Source organism: Coregonus clupeaformis, chromosome 10 (genome assembly GCF_020615455.1).
Source record: "Coregonus clupeaformis isolate EN_2021a chromosome 10, ASM2061545v1, whole genome shotgun sequence".
Lineage (NCBI taxonomy): Eukaryota > Metazoa > Chordata > Actinopteri > Salmoniformes > Salmonidae > Coregonus > Coregonus clupeaformis.
Genome location: NC_059201.1, coordinates 27,174,739 through 27,198,117, shown reverse-complemented (window position 1 = coordinate 27,198,117; position 23,379 = coordinate 27,174,739). Strand labels below are relative to the sequence as shown.

General features: G+C 45.4%; 1 protein-coding gene across 3 annotated transcripts in view; it reads left to right on the top strand.

The window, feature by feature from the left end:
- Positions 1-15,787, top strand: part of LOC121574954 (prickle-like protein 2) — a 145,867-nt gene extending 130,080 nt beyond the window's left edge. For all 3 annotated transcript variants that reach the window (XM_045223262.1, XM_045223263.1, XM_041887658.2), the window contains 7 exons: positions 2,322-2,505; positions 8,219-8,332; positions 8,499-8,636; positions 10,319-10,522; positions 11,028-11,214; positions 12,699-13,565; positions 14,735-15,787. In XM_045223262.1, the coding sequence (XP_045079197.1) occupies positions 2,322-2,505; positions 8,219-8,332; positions 8,499-8,636; positions 10,319-10,522; positions 11,028-11,214; positions 12,699-13,565; positions 14,735-15,669 (2,629 nt within the window). In that variant the 3' untranslated portion in view covers positions 15,670-15,787. The remainder of the gene's footprint in view (positions 1-2,321; positions 2,506-8,218; positions 8,333-8,498; positions 8,637-10,318; positions 10,523-11,027; positions 11,215-12,698; positions 13,566-14,734) is intronic.
- The last annotated feature ends 7,592 nt before the right edge of the window (positions 15,788-23,379 follow it).

Sequence of the window (23,379 nt, the reverse complement as noted above, 5' to 3'; positions counted from 1 at the left end):
TTCTCAACTGGCTTACCTGGTTAAATAAAGGTGAAATAAAAAAATATATAAAAGGTGTTATTGAATGTGTCACTGTCTGTCACATTGATTACTAAAAAATGTATCTCGACCTGTGCACCTACGTTGTAAACTTTCATTCGTATGCTAGGTTGTAGCAACATCATGATGGGTATAGGAAAAATGTGTGTATCATGTAGTAGACTAAACCTATCGTTGTTACATTGAGCTAGGTGAATGGAATATGAATGAGTCATCCAATGTGCTGTAATAGAAATAAGGCCATGTTCATTTAAAAAGAATCGTCCTCCCTCATCTAAATTGGCACCGGCCACCACTGCTATAAACCATTCACACATATATATTTATATTCCAGAAGCTAATTTCCTGCAATTCTATCCATTTTGCCATGGTGTTTTGTATTGTGTATTTAAATATGTCGAGAAATAATTCTTGACATAGCTCTTTTTAATGTTTACTATTTTAGTTACACCATTTATACACACCGCATATTTATTTATATACTGGATTCTTGACATTACTCACTCTATATCTACTGCTGTACATATCATTCTTAGTATATCTTGTGTCAATACATCTGGTTTATATACGTATATACAGACTGCATTTTGATTACTGTTACTGTGCTATTTGGCTTGTTAATTTGATTAGTTACATTTCTTTATTTATTATTTTTTTCAGTTTTTTTTGTGCGATTATTTGTGTACTTGTTTGATATTTTATTGCATTGTTAGGAGCTAGTAACATAAGCATTTTGCTGCACCCGCTATAACATCTGCCAAACCCACTGTGTACGTGACCAATAAACTTTGATTTGTTTTTGATTGGCTGCCTGAGGGGCAGCAGAAGTTAGCGGATATGACCTACAGGCCTCCCCCTGTGTCCACTGGTTACAGGGTCTGCTGCCTGGACAGACGAGTTTCACTGTGTGTGTGTGTGTGTGTGTGTGTGTGTGAGAGTGTATGTAGCCTAGTTCACAACTTTAGTTTATTCTGTTTTTAAGGGTGAGGGGGAAAGAAGGCACTAGTCACATGTACTATACCTAAATTGGAATGGACATAAAAATGGAAGTGCCACACTCTTACAAACATTTACAATCCTTGTTCTGAATGCGAACAAACAAATACCTAGTGTGGGTGTGTTAATCTGTTGCATGGTTCTTGATTAATGAGAACAGAGTTTTATCCTGTCTGAGCATCTGAAACTGCCTGAAGCTAACCTTGTAAAGACAGGAGGAGAAATGTGTATTTACAGTACTGCTTTCCATCACTGTCAGTAGCTCGGCGAATCATTTCCCTAACCTGTTTGTCATTATGTCCTCACTGGCGTTACCTAGAGGATTGTGGGAGCTAAAATGTCTCTGAGATCCTGCTCTCTCGGTGAGACGTGAACACTGGCCCTTGAACTGTGTGGAGTTTAGATTTCACGTGCTTCATTGCCATGGATATTTGATTTCACATGCTTTGTTGCCATGGATATTAGATTTCACATGCTTTGTTACTTTGCAATGGAAAACCCTCAAAACAAAGATGGCATAAGTCCTGGTTGGTTGCTGACAGTGTTTTATATCACTAAGCTTTGACTATGGATAACGGTTGCTCACTTTTATTCATCCTGAAGAAAGACGTGTCCACTCATTGTAAGCTTTGATATCTCATCACTGACCTCTGCTCGCTGTCCCTGTGTCCTGTAGAAAGATCTGTGTCCACTGTAAGCTTTGATAACTGACTTCTGCTTTGCCCTGTGCCCTGTAGGAAGATCTGTGTCCACTGTAAGCTTTGATAACTGACTTCTGCTTTGCCCTGTGCCCTGTAGGAAGATCTGTGTCCACTGTAAGCTTTGATAACTGACTTCTGCTTTGCCCTGTGCCCTGTAGGAATATCTGTGTCCACTGTAAGCTTTGATAACTGACTTCTGCTTTGCCCTGTGCCCTGTAGGAAGATCTGTGTCCACTGTAAGCTTTGATAACTGACTTCTGCTTTGCCCTGTGCCCTGTAGGAAGATCTGTGTCCACTGTAAGCTTTGATAACTGACTTCTGCTTTGCCCTGTGCCCTGTAGGAAGATCTGTGTCCACTGTAAGCTTTGATAACTGACTTCTGCTTTGCCCTGTGCCCTGTAGGAAGATCTGTGTCCACTGTAAGCTTTGATAACTGACTTCTGCTTTGCCCTGTGCCCTGTAGGAAGATCTGTGTCCACTGTAAGCTTTGATAACTGACTTCTGCTTTGCCCTGTGCCCTGTAGGAAGATCTGTGTCCACTGTAAGCTTTGATAACTGACTTCTGCTTTGCCCTGTGCCCTGTAGGAAGATCTGTGTCCACTGTAAGTGCCGCCGTGAGGAGCATGTGGTGACAGCCATGCCTCTGGAGATGGAGAAGACCATCACTAAGCTGATGTACGACTTCCAGAGGAACTCCACCTCAGACGACGACTCAGGATGCGCACTGGAGGAGTACGCATGGGTGCCCCCGGGGCTCAAACCTGAACAGGTATGATAGATAGACATGCACACACACACACACACACAGGGGACTCAAACAGGAGTATGGTTTGCTTTCACTATTCTATCTCCTCTGTGTTGGATCAAAGTTCTACTCGCCATCTTATATTGCGTGTGTGGTGTTCAATTAAGCCGATAGGTTTACAAGGATTATATGATGCCAGTGGTTGAATGAATATCTCATGAATTCTGCTTGCAAACTGTTTACTCGTGATTTCACAAGCCCATTGTTGACTCTGTTAAGCTGGGATATGCAGAAATATATTACATGGCCTGTGAGCATCCAAGAAAACATCTTTACAAGGCTCTTGTGTACCAAAGGTGTGCGTGTCTGTGTGCTTCTTATTGGACAATAAAACCTCTATAGATGTGAGTTTCATTTTCTTGATGAACTGAAAGGAAGCCTTATTGCGTGTGCAATCGGGGGGTCAATACTCTGTTAACTAGTCCCCCATTTCAGTTGCCCAAGGCTGAGCACCACCATTTTTCATCCCCAAGGGTCACATGTGACCTCCAGTCAATTAAGCCCCCCTTTAAAAGCTGCTCAACACCAGCCGGAGAGGATAGACTGACTGATAGATTTCTAAAGCAGTAGGTCAATATGACTGGGAGTGTTGCAGTTAAAGGAGTGGCTTTGCATTGAGGGAATGGAATAGGCTATATTTTGCAGGATTTACTGCTGGTTGCATATGTACATTGAGTGTCCAGGTATACGGTTTAGCTTTTCCCAACCTGACATACAAGTCAGTCGAGTCATAGAAATATGTTTTCTAACCTTGCACGGTGGCGGTAGGCTATCCATTGAGGTACTTTTCAATGCCCAACCCCAGCCCTGCCCAGTCACAGAGAAAGAGATGGTGAATACCAGTTAATCTGTAGAATCTGAGCTCCAGGTTTAGGTTTCTCCTCAGGGACCCAGTCCCACTGCTCCATCAGGAGGAGCATCCTATTCAGTCTCAACTGGTGTCAAGTCACCATTCTGTAACATATTTTCCACAAAGACTGTGGGAGCCATTCCGGGATAACTAGACATGATTTCCCCCATGCTCTGCAATGATGTGAATGCCTTGATTCATGTATGTAGCTCAATTGTATTGGTAATGTGAAACTGAAAGAATCTCGACTGCATTTCAACTACAAGAATCATGTTCTTATTTAGCTCTGAAACCAGGTTCAGAGTTTAATGGGTTTTATTGAATAGGGAATGAGTTTTCTGAACATTGCTTTTACTGTGCTGAGAAGTTATTGGTTCTGGCCTCAGGAAGGTCCAGCCAATATACACGCTCTCCCTTGATGTCAGAGCTAATAAAATGTCAGGACATTGCCAGGATACAGGGAAGTTCAGGCCAAATATGTTACTAAGCAGCTGTTACTGATGTGTCTCTGCTGTTGGAAAGGCAGATCACGCAGTCTGTCTCCTGTTGCTTTTACCTTGTGTCACAAGAGATGGGGAAGAATCTGCTTGCTCATCCAAGAGGAAATGATATCAAAAAGCTTTTACTATTTAATGTTTTTGTAGAAGGAAATGGCAGCATGTTACCATTCATTGTACTTTGGAATGGCAGTCCTTCCTTCTTGACCTGATGAAGGATCAGTTTCGGATCGAAAACGTTGTCAATAAAGCGGTGAATTGGGCGCTTTAACAGTGTGCAGGCCTTCTTGTTCTTTACTAGTCCTTCCTTCTTGCCCCTGGGTGATGGGCTGTTGTAATGATGTTTAGTTTAAAGTGCGGTATGTCCAATAAACACTCACTGTTGCTTGTTTCAGGACTGGTCTTTGATTGTGTCCTATATATGCTGTCAGTCTTGCCAGTGAACAGCGATGAAAAACAGCTGTGGGGGGGTGGGGGGGGACTCTGTTCTGTTGGTTTCTAAAATAATCCCCAAAACCCTGTCATTTGATTTACCCTTTAAAAGTAATATATTCTCCGTACAATTAGAAAGCAGATTTAATCAGAGTACATGTAGTTTCCATGCCCCTGATTACTATTATTATCCCAATCTGCTCGTCCTAACTGGCTCTGGGGAGTGTGTGTGTGTGTCCTGCTCCACATCTCTACCATACAACAGTGTGTGGGTTGGGCCTGGAGTGTATCGGCCAGTAGTTGTTGTTGGACGTGTGTTCAGTGATTTATCAGGGCTTGACCACAGTTGGTGTTTCATGAAATATGCAAGGATCCCTGAGCTGCTTCTTTGACTCCCTATCCTTTGCTGACATGAGCCAAGCCAACCAAAACACAACCAGAGGAATTGAGTTGCACTTAAAGGAGAACAAACTTATAAAATGGGGACATTTCACCCTGGACATGCATAAAAGTTTTAGAATAACCCACAATAAACATGCACCTCGTTTTATTTCCAAGAATCACAGACTATTTCCAGCTGTCATAGAACATGTTGCAGTGGGCTTGGGTTTAAGTTTCGACATTTACATTTACGTCATTTAGCAGACGCTCTTATCCAGAGCGACTTACAAATTGGTGCATTCACCTTATAGCCAGTGGAATAACCACTTTCCAATATGTTTTTTTTTTTTTTTTTTGGGGGGTGGTGGTAAGGCGGGGGTAGAAGGATTACTTTATCCTATCCCAGGTATTCCTTAAAGAGGTGGGGTTTCAAATGTCTCCGGAAGGTGGTGAGTGACTCCGCCGTCCTGGCGTCGTGAGGGAGCTTGTTCCACCATTGGGGTGCCAGAGCAGCGAACAGTTTTGACTGGGCTGAGCGGGAACTGTGCTTCCGCAGAGGTAGGGGGGCCAGCAGGCCAGAGGTGGATGAACGCAATGCCCTCGTTTGGGTGTAGGGACTGATCAGAGCCTGAAGGTACGGAGGTGCCGTTCCCCTCACAGCTCCGTAGGCAAGCACCATGGTCTTGTAGCAGATGCGAGCTTCAACTGGAAGCCAGTGGAGTGTGCGGAGGAGCGGGGTGACGTGAGAGAACTTGGGAAGGTTGAACACCAGACGGGCTGCGGCATTCTGGATGAGTTGTAGGGGTTTAATGGCACAGACAGGGAGCCCAGCCAACAGCGAGTTGCAGTAATCCAGACGGGAGATGACAAGTGCCTGGATTAGGACCTGTGCCGCTTCCTGTGTAAGGCAGGGTCGTACTCTCCGAATGTTGTAGAGCATGAACCAACAGGATCGGGTCACCGCCTTGATGTTAGCGGAGAACGACAGGGTGTTGTCCAGGGTCACACCAAGGCTTTTTGCACTCTGGGAGGAGGACACAACGGAGTTGTCAACCGTGATGGCGAGATCATGGAACGGGCAGTCCTTCCCCGGGAGGAAGAGCAGCTCCGTCTTGCCGAGGTTCAGCTTGAGGTGGTGATCCGTCATCCACACTGATATGTCTGCCAGACATGCAGAGATGCGATTCGCCACCTGGTTATCAGAAGGGGGAAAGGAGAAGATTAGTTGTGTGTCGTCTCACATCATTTACATTGACATTTTAGTCATTTAGCAGACGCTCTTATCCAGAGCGACTTACATGAGCAATTAGGGTTAAGTGCCTTGCTTAAGGGTACAGCGACAGATTTTTCACCTAGTCGGCTCGGGGATTAGAACCAGCGACCTTTCGGTTACTGGCATAACGCTCTTACCTACTAAGCTACCTGCCGCCCAGATTTGATGCTTGGGGTCATTGTCCATTTGGAAGACCCATTTGCGACCAAGCTTTAACTTCCTGACAGATGTCTTGAGATGTTGCTTCAATATATCCACATCATTTTCCTTCCTCATGATGCCATCTATTTTGTGAAGTGCACCAGTCCCTCCTGCAGCAAAGCACCCCCACAGCATGATGCTGCCACCCCCGTGCTTCACGGTTGGGATGGTGTTCTTCGGCTTGCAAGCATTCCCCTTTTTCCTCCAAACATAACGATGGTTATTATGGCCAAACAGTTCTATATTTGTTTCATCAGACCAGAGGACATTTCTCCAAAAAGTACGATCTTTGTCCCCATGTGCAGTTACATAACAAAATCACAAAATAGATGGCATCATGAGGAAGGAAAATTATGTGGATATATTGAAGCAACATCTCAAGACATCAGTCAGGAAGTTAAAGCTTGGTCGCAAATGGGTCTTCCAAATGGACAATGACCCCAAGCATACTTCCAAAGTTGTGGCAAAATGGCTTAAGGACAACAAAGTCAAGGTATTGGAGTGGCCATCACAAAGCCTCAATCCAATAGAAAACTGAAAACGTGTGTGCGAGCAAGGAGGCCTACAAACCTGACTCATTTACACCAGCTCTGTCAGGAGGAATGGGCCAAAATTCACCCAACTTATTGTGGGAAGCTTGTGGAAGGCTACCCGAAAAGTTTGACCCAAGTTAAACAATTTAAAGGCAATGCTACCAAATAATAATTGAGTGTATGTAAACTTCTGACCCACTGGGAATGTGATGAAAGAAATAAAAGCTGAAATAAATCATTATTTCTACCATTATTCTGACATTTCACATTCTTAAAATAAAGTGGTGATCCTAACTGACCTAAGACAGGACATTTTTACTTGGATTAAATGTCAGGAATTTTGAAAAACTGAGTTTAAATGTATTTGGCTAAGGTGTATGTAAACTTCAGACTTCAACTGTGTGTGTATATGTATATATGTATATATATATATATATATATATATATATATATATATATATATATATTGGACCAGTCAAAAGTTTGGACACGCCTACTCATTCAAGGGTTTTTCTTTATTTTTACATTGTAGAATAATAGGGAAGACATCAAAACTATGAAATAACACATATGGAATCATGTAGTAACCAAAAAAGTGTTGAACTAATCAAAATATATTTTATATTTGAGATTCTTCAAATAGCCACCCTTTGCCTTGATGACAGCTTTGCACACTCTTGGCATTCTCTCAACCAGCTTCATGAGGTAGTCACCTGGAATGCATTTCAATTAACAGGTGTGTCTTCTTAAAAGTTAATTTGTGGAATTGCTTTCCTTCTTATTGCGTTTGAGCCAATCAGTTGTGTTGTGACAACGTAGAAGATAGCCCTATTTGGTAAAAGACCAAGTCCATATTATGGCAAGAACAGCTTAAATAAGCAAAGAGAAACGACAGTCCATCATTACTTTAAGACATGAAGGTCAGTCAATACAGAAAATGTCAAGAAATCCAAATACATTTTATATTTGAGATTCTTCAAATAGCCACCCTTTGCCTTGCCAAGAGTGTGCAAAGCTGTCATCAAGGCAAACGGTGGCTGTTTGAAGAATCTCAAATATAAAATGTATCATTCATTGTTGGCTGGCATAATGTAAAGAATGTCGCAGTCATTAGAATAGTGTGATTAGTATTAATCCTTTGTCTGTCACAAACACGGTTAATTCATGTAACGTGTGTGTGTGTGTGTGTGTGTGTGTGTGTGTAAGGGTGAGGGGTAAAGCGTTGCATTCTCATGTCAACATGCTGGGAGGGAGTAAAAGGCCAGATTCCATTAAGTCTGTATCGGAGGGTCATAAATCAAAGTGATTGTAAATGTGTGTGTGTACTGCATGTATGTGTGTTCCTGTGGTAGGGTTAAGGTCACAATGCAGATATGAATGTTCTCCTTTCTCAAATAGCCTACATGATTCCATTAAATGTTAATTTGCTACTTGTGGGCCAATCTTTGTACCATGTCACTAGTATTAGTGGTAGTGGTGGCCTGACAAGCCCGTGTCTCTCTCCCGTCAGGTTCATCAGTACTACAGTTCCCTGCCTGAGGACAAAGTGCCCTATGTAAACAGCCCAGGAGAGAAGCACCGCATCAAACAGCTCCTTCATCAGCTGCCCCCCCACGACAATGAGGTGAGACCGTTCTCCCCCCTGCCCCCCGGGCACACAGAGGTTGGAAAGGGGTCATTTGTAACTGCGACATTGTAACTTGTGTCTCTAGCTTAAAATTATAACAAACTAGAGCGTTTGTGTGTGTCTCTGCTGCCATTTATTTAAACAATTTGTATGTGTTTTCCAGGTACGTTACTGTAACACTCTGGATGATGAGGAGAAGCGTGAGCTCAAACTCTTCAGTAACCAACGGAAACGGGAGAATCTGGGCCGCGGCAGTGTGAGACCATTTCCCGTGACGATGACCGGAGTGATCTGTGAGCAGGTACAGTAACTCCTGCGGGACTGGGACTGGTGCACACACAGGCACTCGCATAATGAGTAGGGCAGAGGCAGGACAGACTGGTAGACGTTATACATCGGTGGCCATAGTTGGTGAGATATGCTAGAAATACATGTATAGTCACATCACTATGAGGGATCTCTCACAAGAAAAGAAAAAACCTTAGCAGGTTATCAAAGAAAATACTATAAAGGCGAAGGACATACACATCTCTTTTGTGGTAGAATCTGAGAATCTTAAGTACCCAGTGACATTTCTCGCTTTTATTGTGATTCACCACGTGAAGAGCTCAGCTGACATTTAAAAGCAGCTCATATAATGGAGCCTCACATTCAAGTCATGACCCTGTCTTTCAACTGTGGTAGACTTGAGGGTCTTGTGTTTTTTAGGGTTTGTGTGTGTGTGTGTCTGTCTGTCTGTCTTTCTCCTCATATATCCCAGTAGCTTGACCAGAACAGATGTCACACTAACAAACTGATAGCTTATAGGTTCCTTGATGCTGTGCTGTTTTTGATCCTAACTCTCTCTTCACCTTATGTAATACCTTGGAATGCACATTCCAGATTAGATATCTTGAAGGTTCATCACAGCCTAGATAAACAAATATTGATGTTGCTTTAGTCTACATCTTTAAGACGGAGCCAATATAACATGAGATAAATGAAAGCACTAGAAAGTGTTCATTCAGAAACACACTCAGCTCCCAGTCATTCCCTTACAGACCTGAGGCAGTTCTGCTCTGTTATGTTCATGCCCTGTTTGTATCCCTGTTTTACTCGCTGTGTTTCTTGCTAAGCAGACAACCATATCACAGACATACACAGAACTGTGTGTGTGTGTGGGGGAGCAGATTATTTTAAGAGTGTGTATTGATTGAATCCCCTCCCCCGACTGATCTCTATGCGTAGCAGGGCTGTGTGCCAGTTAGATAACCTGATTGTAACTTTCTCATCTCCCTCTCTTTCCCACCCCTCTAAATCTCTGCTGCACTCCCTGACCTTCCTCTCTTTGTCACGCTGTCTCCTTCACTCCCTCCCCCTCCTTTCTCCCCTCCCTACCATCTCTCACTGTCTCCACCCACTCATTCCCACTCCCTGTACCTTTCTTCTCCCCTGCCTATCCTCTTTCTCCTCCCCATGTCTCTTTCTCCTCCCCATCTCTCTCCTCCCCATGTCTCTTTCTCCTCCCCATCTCTCTCCTCCCCATGTCTCTTTCTCCTCCCCATCTCTCTCCTCCCCATGTCTCTTTCTCCTCCCCCATGTCTCTCCTCCCCCATGTCTCTCCTCCCCCATGTCTCTCCTCCCCCATGTCTCTTTCTTCTCCCCATCTCTCACCTCCACCATGTCTCTTTCTCCTCCCACATGTCGCTTTCTCCTCCCCATCTCTCCCCTCCCCCATGTCTCTTTCTCCTCCCCCATGTCTCTCCCCCCATGTCTCTCTCCTCCCCATCTCTCTCCTCCACCATGTATCTTTCTCCTCCCCCATGTCTCTCCTCCCTCATGTCGCTTTCTCCTCCCCCATCTCTCTCCTCCACCATGTATCTTTCTCCTCCCCCATGTCTCTCCTCCACCATGTCTCTTTCTCCTCCCCCATCTCTCTCCTCCACCATGTCTCTTTCTCCTCCCCCATCTCTCCCCTCCACCATGTCTCTCTCCATCTCTCAGTGTGGGGGGCAAATAAACGGAGGTGACATTGCAGTGTTTGCGTCGCGGGCGGGCCACGCCGTGTGTTGGCACCCTGGCTGCTTCGTGTGCAGCATGTGTGATGAGCTGCTGGTGGACCTCATCTACTTCTACCAGGAAGGGAAGATCTACTGTGGTCGGCACCATGCAGAGAGACTCAAACCACGCTGCTCCGCCTGCGACGAGGTGCGAGCAGACCCCGCTAAACACACCCACACCCACAGGCACACAAACACACACACATGCAGTACACACACACAGTCACAATCCTCTCTGATACTCAACCGTTTATAGGCCTTCCCGGCAAATATTATATTGAATACTATGACACTAACTTCCATGCAAAACACAATAGATGATTTAGTGATGGATAAACAGAAGAGGCCTATATGGCGTTTTCTTGAAATATACTGCTATAATATGGGAATAATTAAGCATTGTTTTCAATTAGATCTCCATACACATGATCCCAAAGAGTGGACTGTGAGACAGAGTGGATGGTGTAATACAGTAGGACAGTGTCTGTCAGTATGAGGGAGGGAGAGGGAGAGGGCTGCAGTAGCAGGCAGCGAGGCCTTGAAGTCTTTGTCCTGTCATTCTCTGTAATTGGGTGAGCAGGGCCTTGCCTCAGAGGAAAAGCAGCATGATAAATGATACCTTCCCCATCCCTCTTCCCTCTCTCCGTCTGTAGATTATCTTTGCGGACGAGTGCACGGAGGCAGAGGGCAGGCACTGGCACATGAAGCACTTCTGCTGTTTCGAGTGTGAGACGGTGCTGGGCGGCCAGCGCTACATTATGAAGGAGGGCCGTCCCTACTGCTGCAGCTGTTTCGAGTCCCTATATGCAGAGTACTGTGACTCCTGTGGGGAACACATCGGTATGCCACGCACCCGCCCCATCCATCAGAGCCAACACAAGGCCCTATATCCAACACATGAGCCCTACTCCTGAGCACTAGAGCACTGGCATTATCTGTTTATTATCTATGCATAGTCACTTTAACTCTACCCACATGTACATATTACCTCGACTAACCGGTGCCCCCGCACATTGACTCTGTACCGGTACCCCCTGTATATAGCCTCCCTACTGTTATTTTATTTTACTGCTGCTCTTTCATTATTTGCTATTTTTATTTTTTACTTATCTATTTTTTACTTAATTTTTCTTAAAACTGCGTTGTTGGTTAAGGGCTTGTAAGTAAGCATTTCACTGTAAGGTCTACCTACACCTGTTGTATTCGGCGCATGTGGCAAATAAAATTTGATTGGATTTAATACGCAAAGCTAGACGAATGGGACGCTTTTTCAGCTGCATGATTTCTGTAATGTTAAGGGAACAGAGGAATGACCTGGATTTAGCTTGGAGAAACATTTCAGGGAGAAATATGCAAAGGTGCAGATATGACCTGCTTTTAGCTGAGAGTAACCGTGGGTAGGTTTTAATGCAACACTAGCATGCAGATACCTTATTGTCCTTTAATACAGACTATGTGAACTTAAGACTGTTTTCTCAAAAGGGGAAAAAGATCAGTGGGTGAAATCAATTCAATTTCAAATGTATTCAGTAGATACTTGTTTCATACATTTTCATAAGATCATTTTCTGTAGGTTAACCAAACCCGTTCTGAGCAGGACAACTCTGTGTTTATTTTGGAGGGTAAACCCAGCGCCGTATCACCAGTTGGCCCAGTGCAACCTCTGTGTGTTCCTCTCAGTCCAGAGAGCTGCTGGCTTATCCCTCAACATGATCCCCAGCTGTGATCTGGCATGGCCCTCAGCAGACAGACATGCAGCTCTGTAATTATTTGTTATACAGGATAAAGAAAGTATTTGAGTAAAACTGATTATAAATTGAAACCATCAAAAAACATATTGAAACCAGATGGCAGCCATTAGCCTTGGACCATTCTCCCCGGCAATTCCAAACATACTTAAAATCTAATGTGTTTATACAGTGCCAGGCATGGTACATAATGGGTTTACCCCTAAACTCCACTAAGTGTCGTAGCCCCAGGGCGCTTCTTCACTCAAGTTTACTTATAATTTCCTACTGCAGTTTTAACTTTTAAAAAATCCAGTTTAGGGACGATATCTTTATCTTTTAATTCAGATATGAGTTCTCCCTCTAGAATATTTAGCTCATGTTTTGTATTTGATTAGCCTCAATTTGCCAAGCTGCTTATAGCACTTTCTCTTTCACATTCCCCACCTACAGTGTTTCTACAATGATTAGTCTTGATGGTTTTCTGTTGCAGGCATTGGCTCTGAGCATTACAGAGCAAAATAGTAAAATGTATTGGGACCTTTTCATGGACATTTTGGCTTATATGCTAACAAGTCTTTCCCCTCTCTCCCGCAGGCATTGACCAGGGCCAGATGACGTATGACGGGCAGCACTGGCATGCCACAGAGGGCTGTTTCTGCTGTGCCCGCTGTAAGTGCTCCCTCCTAGGTCGCCCCTTCCTGCCCAAACAGGGACAAATCTTCTGCTCACGCTCCTGCAACCTTGGGGAGGAGCCTAACGGGTCAGACTCCTCAGACTCCGCCTTCCAGAGCGCACGCTCCACTCGAGAGCCCCGCCGCAGCTCCAAGGCTGGGAAGAACGGGGGTCAGGCGGGGCGGTTTTCGAGCGAGGTGGATCCTCTCTCCTTACAGATGGACCTGCTGAGTCTGTCCAGCCAGACGCCCAGTCTGACCCGTGAGCCGCCCGCATGGCAGAGCCAGGGACAGGGGGGCGACACGTACCCCTACGAGGGCCGATCAGACCACACAGCAACACCCACTCCACTCCAGCTGCTCAGCCAATGCAACGTCAGGACTGCATATAACTCCACCTCCCCCGGGCAGGGCGGCCAACCAGACCCCAGGTCCAAGGAGACGGGTGTCCCCAAGAGGCCGCCCATCTCAGCCCTGAAGGGCCACTCCATGAATGAGAACTGGTTCCACAAGGGCCCAGTCAACTACTACCCCCCCAAACTGAAACCCCAGCAAAGCATTGACGTACCCCACAGCTCCTCACCCCACAATGGCTTCTCTGACAAGCGCTCAGTCAGTCTGCATGTGTTCCAGAGGGAGAACCAGAGGGACAGGGACAAGGAGGTGGGGCCTCCCCAGATGGGGCGCAGCAGGAATCCCATCAGTGCACTTAGCTTCACAGAGCAGCTCACTCCCCTAGAGCAGACACCCAGGGGTTCCATGGAGTCACTCACCCTGTCCAACGCTACAGGTAACTCATTCAAAATTCACCATCATGTGAAGATTAATTAATATGATTATATTTGAAGCAATATATTTTACTGCTCAGGACATTTTATTTCTCACTGAATACTGCAACCCATCTGGGGCTAACTAAAAAAGTATTGTTCACATAAGAGTGTAATGTCTATTATATCAAAGGTTATTTTCGGGATATTTTTTGTCATTATCCATGATCAGGAGAAAAAAAAGATGCCAGCAAGCATCTTTCTCATGTCAGTCAGTCAGAGTTTCTAAACCATACGGTACTCTCTTTGAGTCATTCATCCAGGCTCTGCTGTAGCCGGCCGCAACCGGGAGACCAATGGGGTGGCGCACAATTGGCCCAGCGTCGTCCAGGGTAGGGGAGGGAATGGCCGGCAGGGAGGTAGCTCAGTTGGTAGAGCATGGCGTTTGCAACGCCAGGGTTGTGGGTTCGTTTCCCACGGGGGGCCAGTATGAAAAATTAAAAAAAGAATAATGTATGCACTAACTGTAAGTCGCTCTGGATAAGAGCGTCTGCTAAATGACGTAAATGTAATTCATGTGAGTGCTCTAAATAACTCAACTGGTTAGTTTTCCTGTCTGTAAAGTGAAGGGCGGGCTGTACGTTGATTCTGGTGCTCTGATTGGATAGAGTGAAGCTGTATCTCTCCATCCACTCGCTTCATAGTTTCACCCGATCACTTTTCCTCGCATGTTTTCGGTCTGATCATTTAGATTGCTGCTGCCTGCTACTATGATAAATCACATGGTGAGGATGTTTGCTATCAAGCTATCAATGTGCATAATATCTAACAAGTGGGGCAAGATTAGGGAAAAAATATACAACGCTAATGCGCATTCTGACAGCAAACTTGGCTGCCCACTGCAAGTTGAGGACACATACGCATACACACCCACCCCTCTGCGCACTGCTCCTAATCTGCAGCTTTTTTGCAGTGAGAACGTGCAAGGAGGTATTTTGCCAACATCTATTTAGGCATATTAAAACACTTCAGTTTTTCCGATCACGAGTATCATCCGATCCGACTATCAACTGTCAACTTATGGATACGATTACGAATACGAGTATGGCCATGTCAGCACACCCCTAATGATAATAATAAGGACAACTGATAAAGTTGACCACTGACTAACCCCTCTGTTCTCTCTCTGAAGGAACGTCAGCAGACGGAGGAGGGAAACGCCAGAAGCACCTGTCTCGTTTCTCCATGCCCGACCTGAGCAAAGACTCTGGCATGAACGTGTCAGAGAAGAGCAACATGGGCACCCTCAACTCCTCTGTCCAGTTCCACAGTTCTGAGTCTCTGCGCAGCCTGACCTCAGGCCAGCCCTACATGGAGCTGGAGCCCCCGGTGCAGGTGCAGTACCCTCTGCAGTACTGTGAGCCCCCAGGCCTGGGCATGGGGATGGGCCGCTTGCCCCCCGGCTTCACCTACCAGGAGGAGGACAGGGTCAGCCTGGTGAGCAGCGCCAATGCTGCACGCCTCCCGCCCATCAGCGAGCGCACCCAGAGACGAGGAGAGGGCCCGGGCATGGCTGCCCCTGAAGACACCCCTCAGCGCCGTAGACACCACCACCACCGCTCACGTCGCTCCAGACGCTCCCGCTCGGAGAACGCCCTGCACCTGGCCGCAGAGCGCAGGGAGAGACCCCAGGAGAGGCCCAAGCTGAGAGTCAGAGAGGACTATGACCAGTTCCCCCCTCCCCGGGGCGCCAGGGACCCGTTTGGGGGCGCAGGGGGGAGGTACAGGGGGCCGGAGCCATTCAGGCAGTGCCCTCGCACCACATCTGACCTCACCCTGCAGAACCCGGGTGCCCACCGCCGCCTCGCCGGGCCCTACTCATGGGACGACTACGATGATGAGGACGAGTGGTGCTCCACCTGCTCTTCATCATCTGAGTCAGAGGACGAGGGCTACTTCCTGGGAGAGCCCATCCCCAGGCCCGTGCAGCTGAGGTACCTTAGCAGCCAGGAGCTCCTCCACAAGTACAGCTCCACGGGGGTGGGCGGACCGCACCAAATGAGCGGCAGAGGGGGACAGCTGCACACTCGCAAACGCCGGAAAAGCAAGAATTGCATAATCTCTTAACATTCGCCACATGGCCAGAGTCAAGAGAAAGTGCCCTCCCTCTCCCCAGTATACAGTCGTGGTCAAAAGTTTTGAGAATGACACAAGTATTGGTCTTCACAAAGTTAGCTGCTTCAGTGTTTTTAGATATTTTTGTCAGATGTTACTATGGTATACTGAAGTATCAAAGGCTTTTATTGACAATTACATTAAGTTTATGCAAAGAGTCAATATTTGCAGAGTCGACCCTTCTTTTTCAAGACCTCTGCAATCCGCCCTGGCATGCTGTCAATTAACTTCTGGGCCACATCCTGACAGATGGCAGCCCATTCTTGCATAATCAATGCTTGGAGTTTGTCAGAATTTGTGGGTTTTTGTTTGTCCACCCGCCTCTTGAGGATTGACCACAAGTTCTCAATGGGATTAAGGTCTGGGGAGTTTCCTGGCCATGGACCCAAAATGTCGATGTTTTGTTCCCCGAGCCACTTAGTTATCACTTTTGCCTTATGGCAAGGTGCTCCATCATGCTGGAAAAGGCATTGTTCGTCACCAAACTGTTCTTGGATGGTTGGGAGAAGTTGCTCTCGGAGGATGTGGTGGTACCATTCTTTATTCATGGCTGTGTTCTTAGGCAAAATTGTGAGTGAGCCCACTCCCTTGGCTGAAAAGCAACCCCACACATGAATGGTCTCAGGATGCTTTACTGTTGGCATGACACAGGACTGATGGTTGCGCTCACCTTGTCTTCTCCGGACAAGCTTTTTTCCGGATGCCCCAAACAATCGGAAAGGGGATTCATCAGAGAAAATGACTTTACCCCAGTCCTCAGCAGTCCAATCCCTGTACCTTTTGCAGAATATCAGTCTGTCCCTGATGTTTTTCCTGGAGAGAAGTGGCTTCCTCGCTACCCTTCTTGAAAATAGGCTATCCTCCAAAAGGCTTCGCCTCACTGTGCGTGCAGATGCACTCACACCTGCCTGCTGCCATTCCTGAGCAAGCTCTGCACTGGTGGTGCCCCGATCCCGCAGCTGAATCAACTTTAGGAGACGGTCCTGGCGCTTGCTGGACTTTCTTGGGCGCCCTGAAGCCATCTTCACAACAATGTAATCTCTCTCCTTGAAGTTCTTGATGATCCAATAAATGGTTGATTTAGGTGCAATCTTACTAGCAGCAATATCCTTGCTTGTGAAGGCCTTTTTGTTCAAAGCAATGATGACTGCACGTGTTTCCTTGCAGGTAACCATGGTTAACAGAGGAAGAACAGAGATTTCAAGCACCAGCCTCATTTTAAAGCTTCCAGTCTGCTATTCTAACTCAATCAGCATGGCAGAGTGATCTCCAGCCTTGTCCTCGTCAACACTCTCACCTGTGTTAACGAGAGACTCATTGACATGATGTCAGCTGGTCCTTTTGTGGCAGGGCTGAAATGCAGTGGAAATGTTTTTTTGGGGATTAAGTTCATTTTCATGGCAAAGAGGGACTTTGCAATTAATTGCAATTCATCTGATCACTCTTCATAACATTCTGGAGTATATGCAAATTGCCATCATAAAAACTGAGGCAGCAGACTTTGTGAAAATTAATATTTGTGTCATTCTCAAAACTTTTGACCACGACTGTACACTAACATAGTTCATCTGTTCAGAAAAAAAACAGCCACTCTTCTGAAGTTGTTGAGTATTGTGAGGTTGACAGTGTTTGATATGCAGTTGGGTAAACCGTTGACAGCACGCATGTTTTGCATGTTTATCCATTTAATGTTTCAAAACAAGTTATCCTGAGTACTGATTATATTTCTCTGACTCTCACACTGCGCTCTGCTTGTCTGTCACCATGTTTATCAAAGCCAACATGCAGTCGTAATAATAATGTCATTTCCATTCAGCAACAGTAAGGTACAGTCAGTTTAGTAAGGTCCAGCTATTTCATGCAATGTGATTTAGGTATATACCATTATACTCAAGTTTATAGGATGTATATAAGTAAATTAATTAATGAATTCACTAAGTTAAGGAAGTAATGTAAATACTATGTAAATGAGGTCCCACATATTTTTATATTTTGTATAGAATCATTTATGTATTGAATATCTATAATGTAGAAATAGAAACGCATGCCTGTTTATGTACTGATGTTGTCCTGCATTGGAATAAAATAATATTTCAGAGAGAGATTGACAGGTGTCCGTTCCCTCACTGGGGACTGGTGTGTTCATGTGAAGCTATGTCTACCACTGAACAGTCATGCTCACCATCTGCAAAATGCTAAAATGAATGAGAATATGGCAAAAGCGCTGATTAAAAAGTAACTTCTCTGTAAATGTCATTACCCCCATGAGGTCATGAGTCAAGTGTTACAAATATTGTGATTCATGGGCCTTTGTGGCACTGTTTGCAAACAGATGTCTGTGAGCTCTAGCTGATCTAATCATAAACCCAGATAAGTTATGTGCTGCTGATGCAGCTCTATGGATTAACGCATTAATAACTATGCTGATGGGATTCTTATGGTCCTCACTGAAGCGCAGTTTGTAACTCACAAGCTATCTCCTCAATTAATACAACCCTTACATCCAAAATGACAGGAGTAGTTTACTTCTCTTGTCATCTAATTCTCCCGTTTTCTACATTTACACTTAGACAAGAGATCCACGTTAAGTTTGTGTTTGAAAGGTGAAGTAGCAGGGCTATAAATTGGATTGTGTCTGATGTCCATGTGGTCAGAGGATTACGCTAGCTAGGTCTCTGGCCCTCGTAATCTGTGTCCACTCCACACCCTCCCTTCTGCTGCAGGTCTCAAAACAATAGGTATTTAACTATACTCTCTAGATTAAAAGTGATTGAAGTCCAATGCTATTGACATGTTGGGGGCATTAGTGTGTGTTTATGTAGGTTCCTTTAGAGGGTATGTCTTTCATTGTTCATATATTTTGCTGTGGTCAAATAACAAAGGGTGAGAGAGGAGTTCTCATTTTGTTGACTGTTATGACCAAAACAGCTGCACAAACATGTGCGACACATTTCTCTTCTGGGAGTGTGTGTCTTGTTTCCCCTCTTTTACTGAGCCCCTAGGCCACTGCCATTGATTAAGTCAAACCCGCAAAGATGCACATTGTCACATCGTTTCCAAAGAAATTAGTCCTGGAAAAAACAACCCTGTCTATCTCCAGTCGTCTGGGTATTGATCTAACGGAACACATGGTTTCAAAACTCATCAGCGCACACAGCCTTACTTCATCAACCCAACCCATATATTTATTCACATATTCATTCATTTCGTTTACATATCTTCTCATCGCTGCAGGCCTTTACCCAAGGACAGAGGGGTTGTGCAGTCAGTCAGTGTGTCAATGGTTTGGCACTGAGAGTGAGTCTGTGGCTTTTCCATGTGCTTAATTAAAGCAGAGATAAGAGGCTGTCAGAGGTGCCACAAATTGTGGCCATATGCTTTCTGGGCTGCGCCATAGAGGAGTAGAGGACGGGATAGTGCAGTTGTGTTGATGCAGGACAGTGACAGTGGTCTGGTCCGCTGGGGCATGGCTGACTCCAGGGAGATTACACCCACTGGAGAGAACACACATCCCATATATGGCTCTGGTTATAGCATCTTTGTTATTTGTCTTACTGAATGTTGTGATCCATGTCATATTTACAGAGTACATTCTTATGAGAATGTGGTTTGAATACTTCTACACTTGTGTTTGTCATAGGGCGTTTGTATGGGGCTTGTGAAAAGCACTGAGTGAGTCAAAGTATGTAACATCCAAAGCATGACAACTTGAAAACAGCTTGTGTCTTTCAATTTGCATTTTAATTGCAGAATGAAGTTGATCATGCCTAAGCTAATGACTATCACATATTTCAAATGAAGCTAAACTGCTGCAGGTGAAAGAGTGAAAAGAAGTGTGGCACTTTAGTTTGTGATAGACCACCTGTTACTGAGAAGACTGCTAACAAAGGCTTGTCTGTTAAGGACAATCCTGGTGCCGACGAAGATGGCGGCCTCGCGACTAGCTCTTAGGAAACTTTGCTGTATTTTGTTTTTTTTATGTGTTCTTTTTTACATTATTAGCTCAGAAAGTGTTTTGTATCATTACAGCCGGTAAAAACGATTGGATATCAGAGCGGCGGTAACTCACCAGCATTATGACCAGGAATACGACTTCCCCGAAGCAGATCCTTTGTTTGCTCTCCCCAGGGCAATTGAACTGATTCCAGCGGCTGACCCAAAACATCGCCGGCGGAAGAGAGGCACTCAGAGCGGCCTGCTGGTTCGACTTAGGAGGCGCGCACACCACCCACCGCTTCCAAGTATATTACTCGCTAATATTCAGTCTTTGGATAACAAAGTCGACGAGCTCAGGGCAAGGATTTCTTTCCAGAGAGACATCAGGGCCTGTAACATACTTTGTTTCAAGGAAACATGGCTCTCTCTGGATATTCTGTCGAAATCGGTCCAGCCAGATGATTGTTCAAAAGACCAGCACTCACCTCTGTCATCATGAAGTGCTTTGAGAGACTAGTCAAGGATCATATCACCTCTACCTTACCTGTCACCCTCGACCCACTTCAATTTGTTTACCGCCCCAATAGATCCACAGACGATGCAATTGCCATCACACTGCCCAATCCCATCTGGACAAGAGGAATACCTATGTAAGAATGCCGTTCATTGACTATAGCTCAGCATTCAACACCATAATACCCTCCAAGCTCATCATTAAGCTCGAGACCCTAGGTCTGAACCCCGCCCTGTGCAACTGTGACCTGGACTTCATGACGGGCCGCCCCCAGGTGTTGAAGGTAGGAAACAACATCTCCACTTCACTGATCCTCAACACTTGGGCCCCACAAGGGTGTGTGCTCAGCCCCCTCCTGTACTCCCTGTTCACCCATGACTGCGTGGCCAAGCATGCCTCCAACTCAATCATCAAGTTTGCAGACAACACAACAGTAGTAGGCTTGATTACCAACAATGACGAGACAGCCTCCAGGGAGGGGGTGAGGGCTCTGGGAGTGTGGTGCAAGGAAAATAACCTCTCACTCAATGTCAACAAAACAAAGGAGATGATTGTGGACTTCAGGAAAGGTGCACCCCCCTATCCACATCGACAGGACCGCAGTGGAGAAGGTGGAGATCTTCAAGTTCCTTGGCGCACACATCACTGACAAACTGAAAAGAAGGCACAACAGAGCCTCTTCAACCTCAGGAGGCTGAAGAAATTTGGCTTGGCACCTAAAACCCTCACAAACTTTTACAGATGCACAATTGAGAGCATCCTGTTGGGCTGTATCACCACCTGGTACGGCAACTGCACAGCCCGCAACCGCAGGGCTCTCCAGAGGATGGTGCGGTCTGCCGAAAGCATTACCGGGGAAAACTACCCGCCCTCCAGGACACCTACAGCACCCGATGTCACAGGAAGGCCAAAAAGATTGTCAAGGACATCAACCACCCAAGCCACTGCCTGTTCGCCCCGCTATCATCCAGAAGGCGTGGTCAGTACAGGTACATCAAAGCTGGGACAGAGAGAATGAAAAACAGCTTCTATCTCAAGGCCATCAGACTGTTAAATAGCCATCACTAGCACATTAGAGGCTGCTGCTGCCTATTGAAATCACTGGCCACTTTAAGAAATGGAACACTAGTCACTTTAATAATGTTTACATATCTTGCATTACTTTTCTCATATGTATATACTGTATTCTATAATATTCTACTGTATTTTAGGCCAATACGCTTTGTCATTGCTCGTCCATATATGTATATATTCTTAATTCCATTCCTAACTTAGATTTGTGTGTATTGGGTATATGTTGTGAAATTGTTAGATATTACTTGTTAGATATTACTGCACTGTCGGAGCTGGAAGCACAAGCATTTCGCTACACCCGCAATAACATCTGCTAAACACGTCTATGTGACAAATAACATATGATTTGATTTTGATTTGATCTGTTTGTGCTTCTGACTGTCAGTCTCTCGTGGTCTGTTTAGGGCTCATGAAGAGCATTCAGATTATTCTAAATAGAATGTCTGTAGAATGTGACAGTAAATTAACCAATGTTCCTGACATTCCATTAGCCCAGGCATGCAAGGAACTCAGGGTCATGTGATCACGCTAAAGTTAGCAGACAGGGATTCATAGGATGAAACCCAGAGAGAGTCTGAAACCCAGAGGCTGTTCCTGTTTCATGACCATGACTAGATAACACTACCATGTTGTCCAGCGGTGCACACAGAACACATCTTCCTATTGTAGTGTGTCAGAGACGGTTCTGTTCTGGCAACACTAAGCTCTATCTTGGTTAACTGGGAGGTATGCACATCATGGGTAGTGGTCAGATGGACGGCTATCAGCTGAGACATAAAGATGGAAAATTCTCCTGTCTGCTGAAGAAGGTCAGAAGCTATTAAGTGATTTTCAAGGCCAGCACAGAGAAGGCGCCTATCTGACGTATGTAGAGAGTACTGAATGCGTTTATTCACTTGAGTGTCCTCAAAATAATAACTTTTATAATTCACCGTAAACGTATACACTACCAGTCAAAAGTTTGGACACACCTACTCATTCAAGTGTTTTTCTTTATTTTTACTATTTTTTACATTGTAGAATAATAGTGAAGACATGAAAACTATTAAATAACACATATGGAATCATGTAGTAACCAAACAAAACGTTAAAATGGGCAATACTAGTGACCTAAGCGACTTTGAGTGTGGTATGATGGTTGGTGCCAGGCACGCCGGATCCAGTATCTCAAAAACATCCAGTCAATGGCAGTCATATGGGCGAAAACAGCTTGTTGATGACAGTGGTCGAAGGAGAATGGCAAGAATCATGAAGCTAACAGGCGGGCCACAAACAGACAAATAATGGTGCAGTACAACAGTGCTGTGAAGAACGCCATCTTGGAATGCACAACTCGTCGATCCTTGTCATGGATGGGCTACTGCAGCAGACGACCACACCGGGTTCCACTCCTATCAGCTAAAAACAAGAAGAAGCAGCTCCAATGGGCACACGACCAACAACACAGGACAATTGAGGAGTGGAAAAACATCGCCTGGTCCGACGAATCCCGGTTCCTGTGGCATCATGCTGTTGGCAGAGTCAGGATTTGGCGTCAACGGTACAGGCTGGTGGCGGTGGTGTACTGCCATCCAATCTGCAGCAACTGCGTGATGCCATTGTGTCAGCATCCACCAACATCCCTGTGGAATGTTTCCGACTTGTAGAGTCCATGCCCCAAACAATTCAGGCTGTTGTTGAGGCAAAGGGGGTTCTGACCCCGTACTAGATGGACCTAATAAACTGGCCCGTGAGTGTGAGGGACAGAGAGAATTAGATCACAATAGGCATGTGGACAGAAGTTGGTCTCTGGGTTTTCATTGGAAAATGTGCCTTTTCATATTTACAGCACCTTGTCCAGATATGTCTAACAGCACAGATGTCATTTGTTCCCTACTTGGAGAAAGAAGTGAAGGTCTTGAGCTGTTTTGGAAGTCCCTAACAGCCATAATTACCGGTCCTTAAGAGCAAAACGGCACCAAATTACAGCTCCACTCAGAGGGGACTGAAATAGCCTGATTCAGTTATTTACAACTGAAGAATGCTGGTGTGTTATCGCACTCCACACACACACACAGCATACGGATACACACACGGGGGCCCAAGCTGGTGAATAGAAGACACATGACAGGAATGGCTGAGGCTTTTACTGGCTGTCT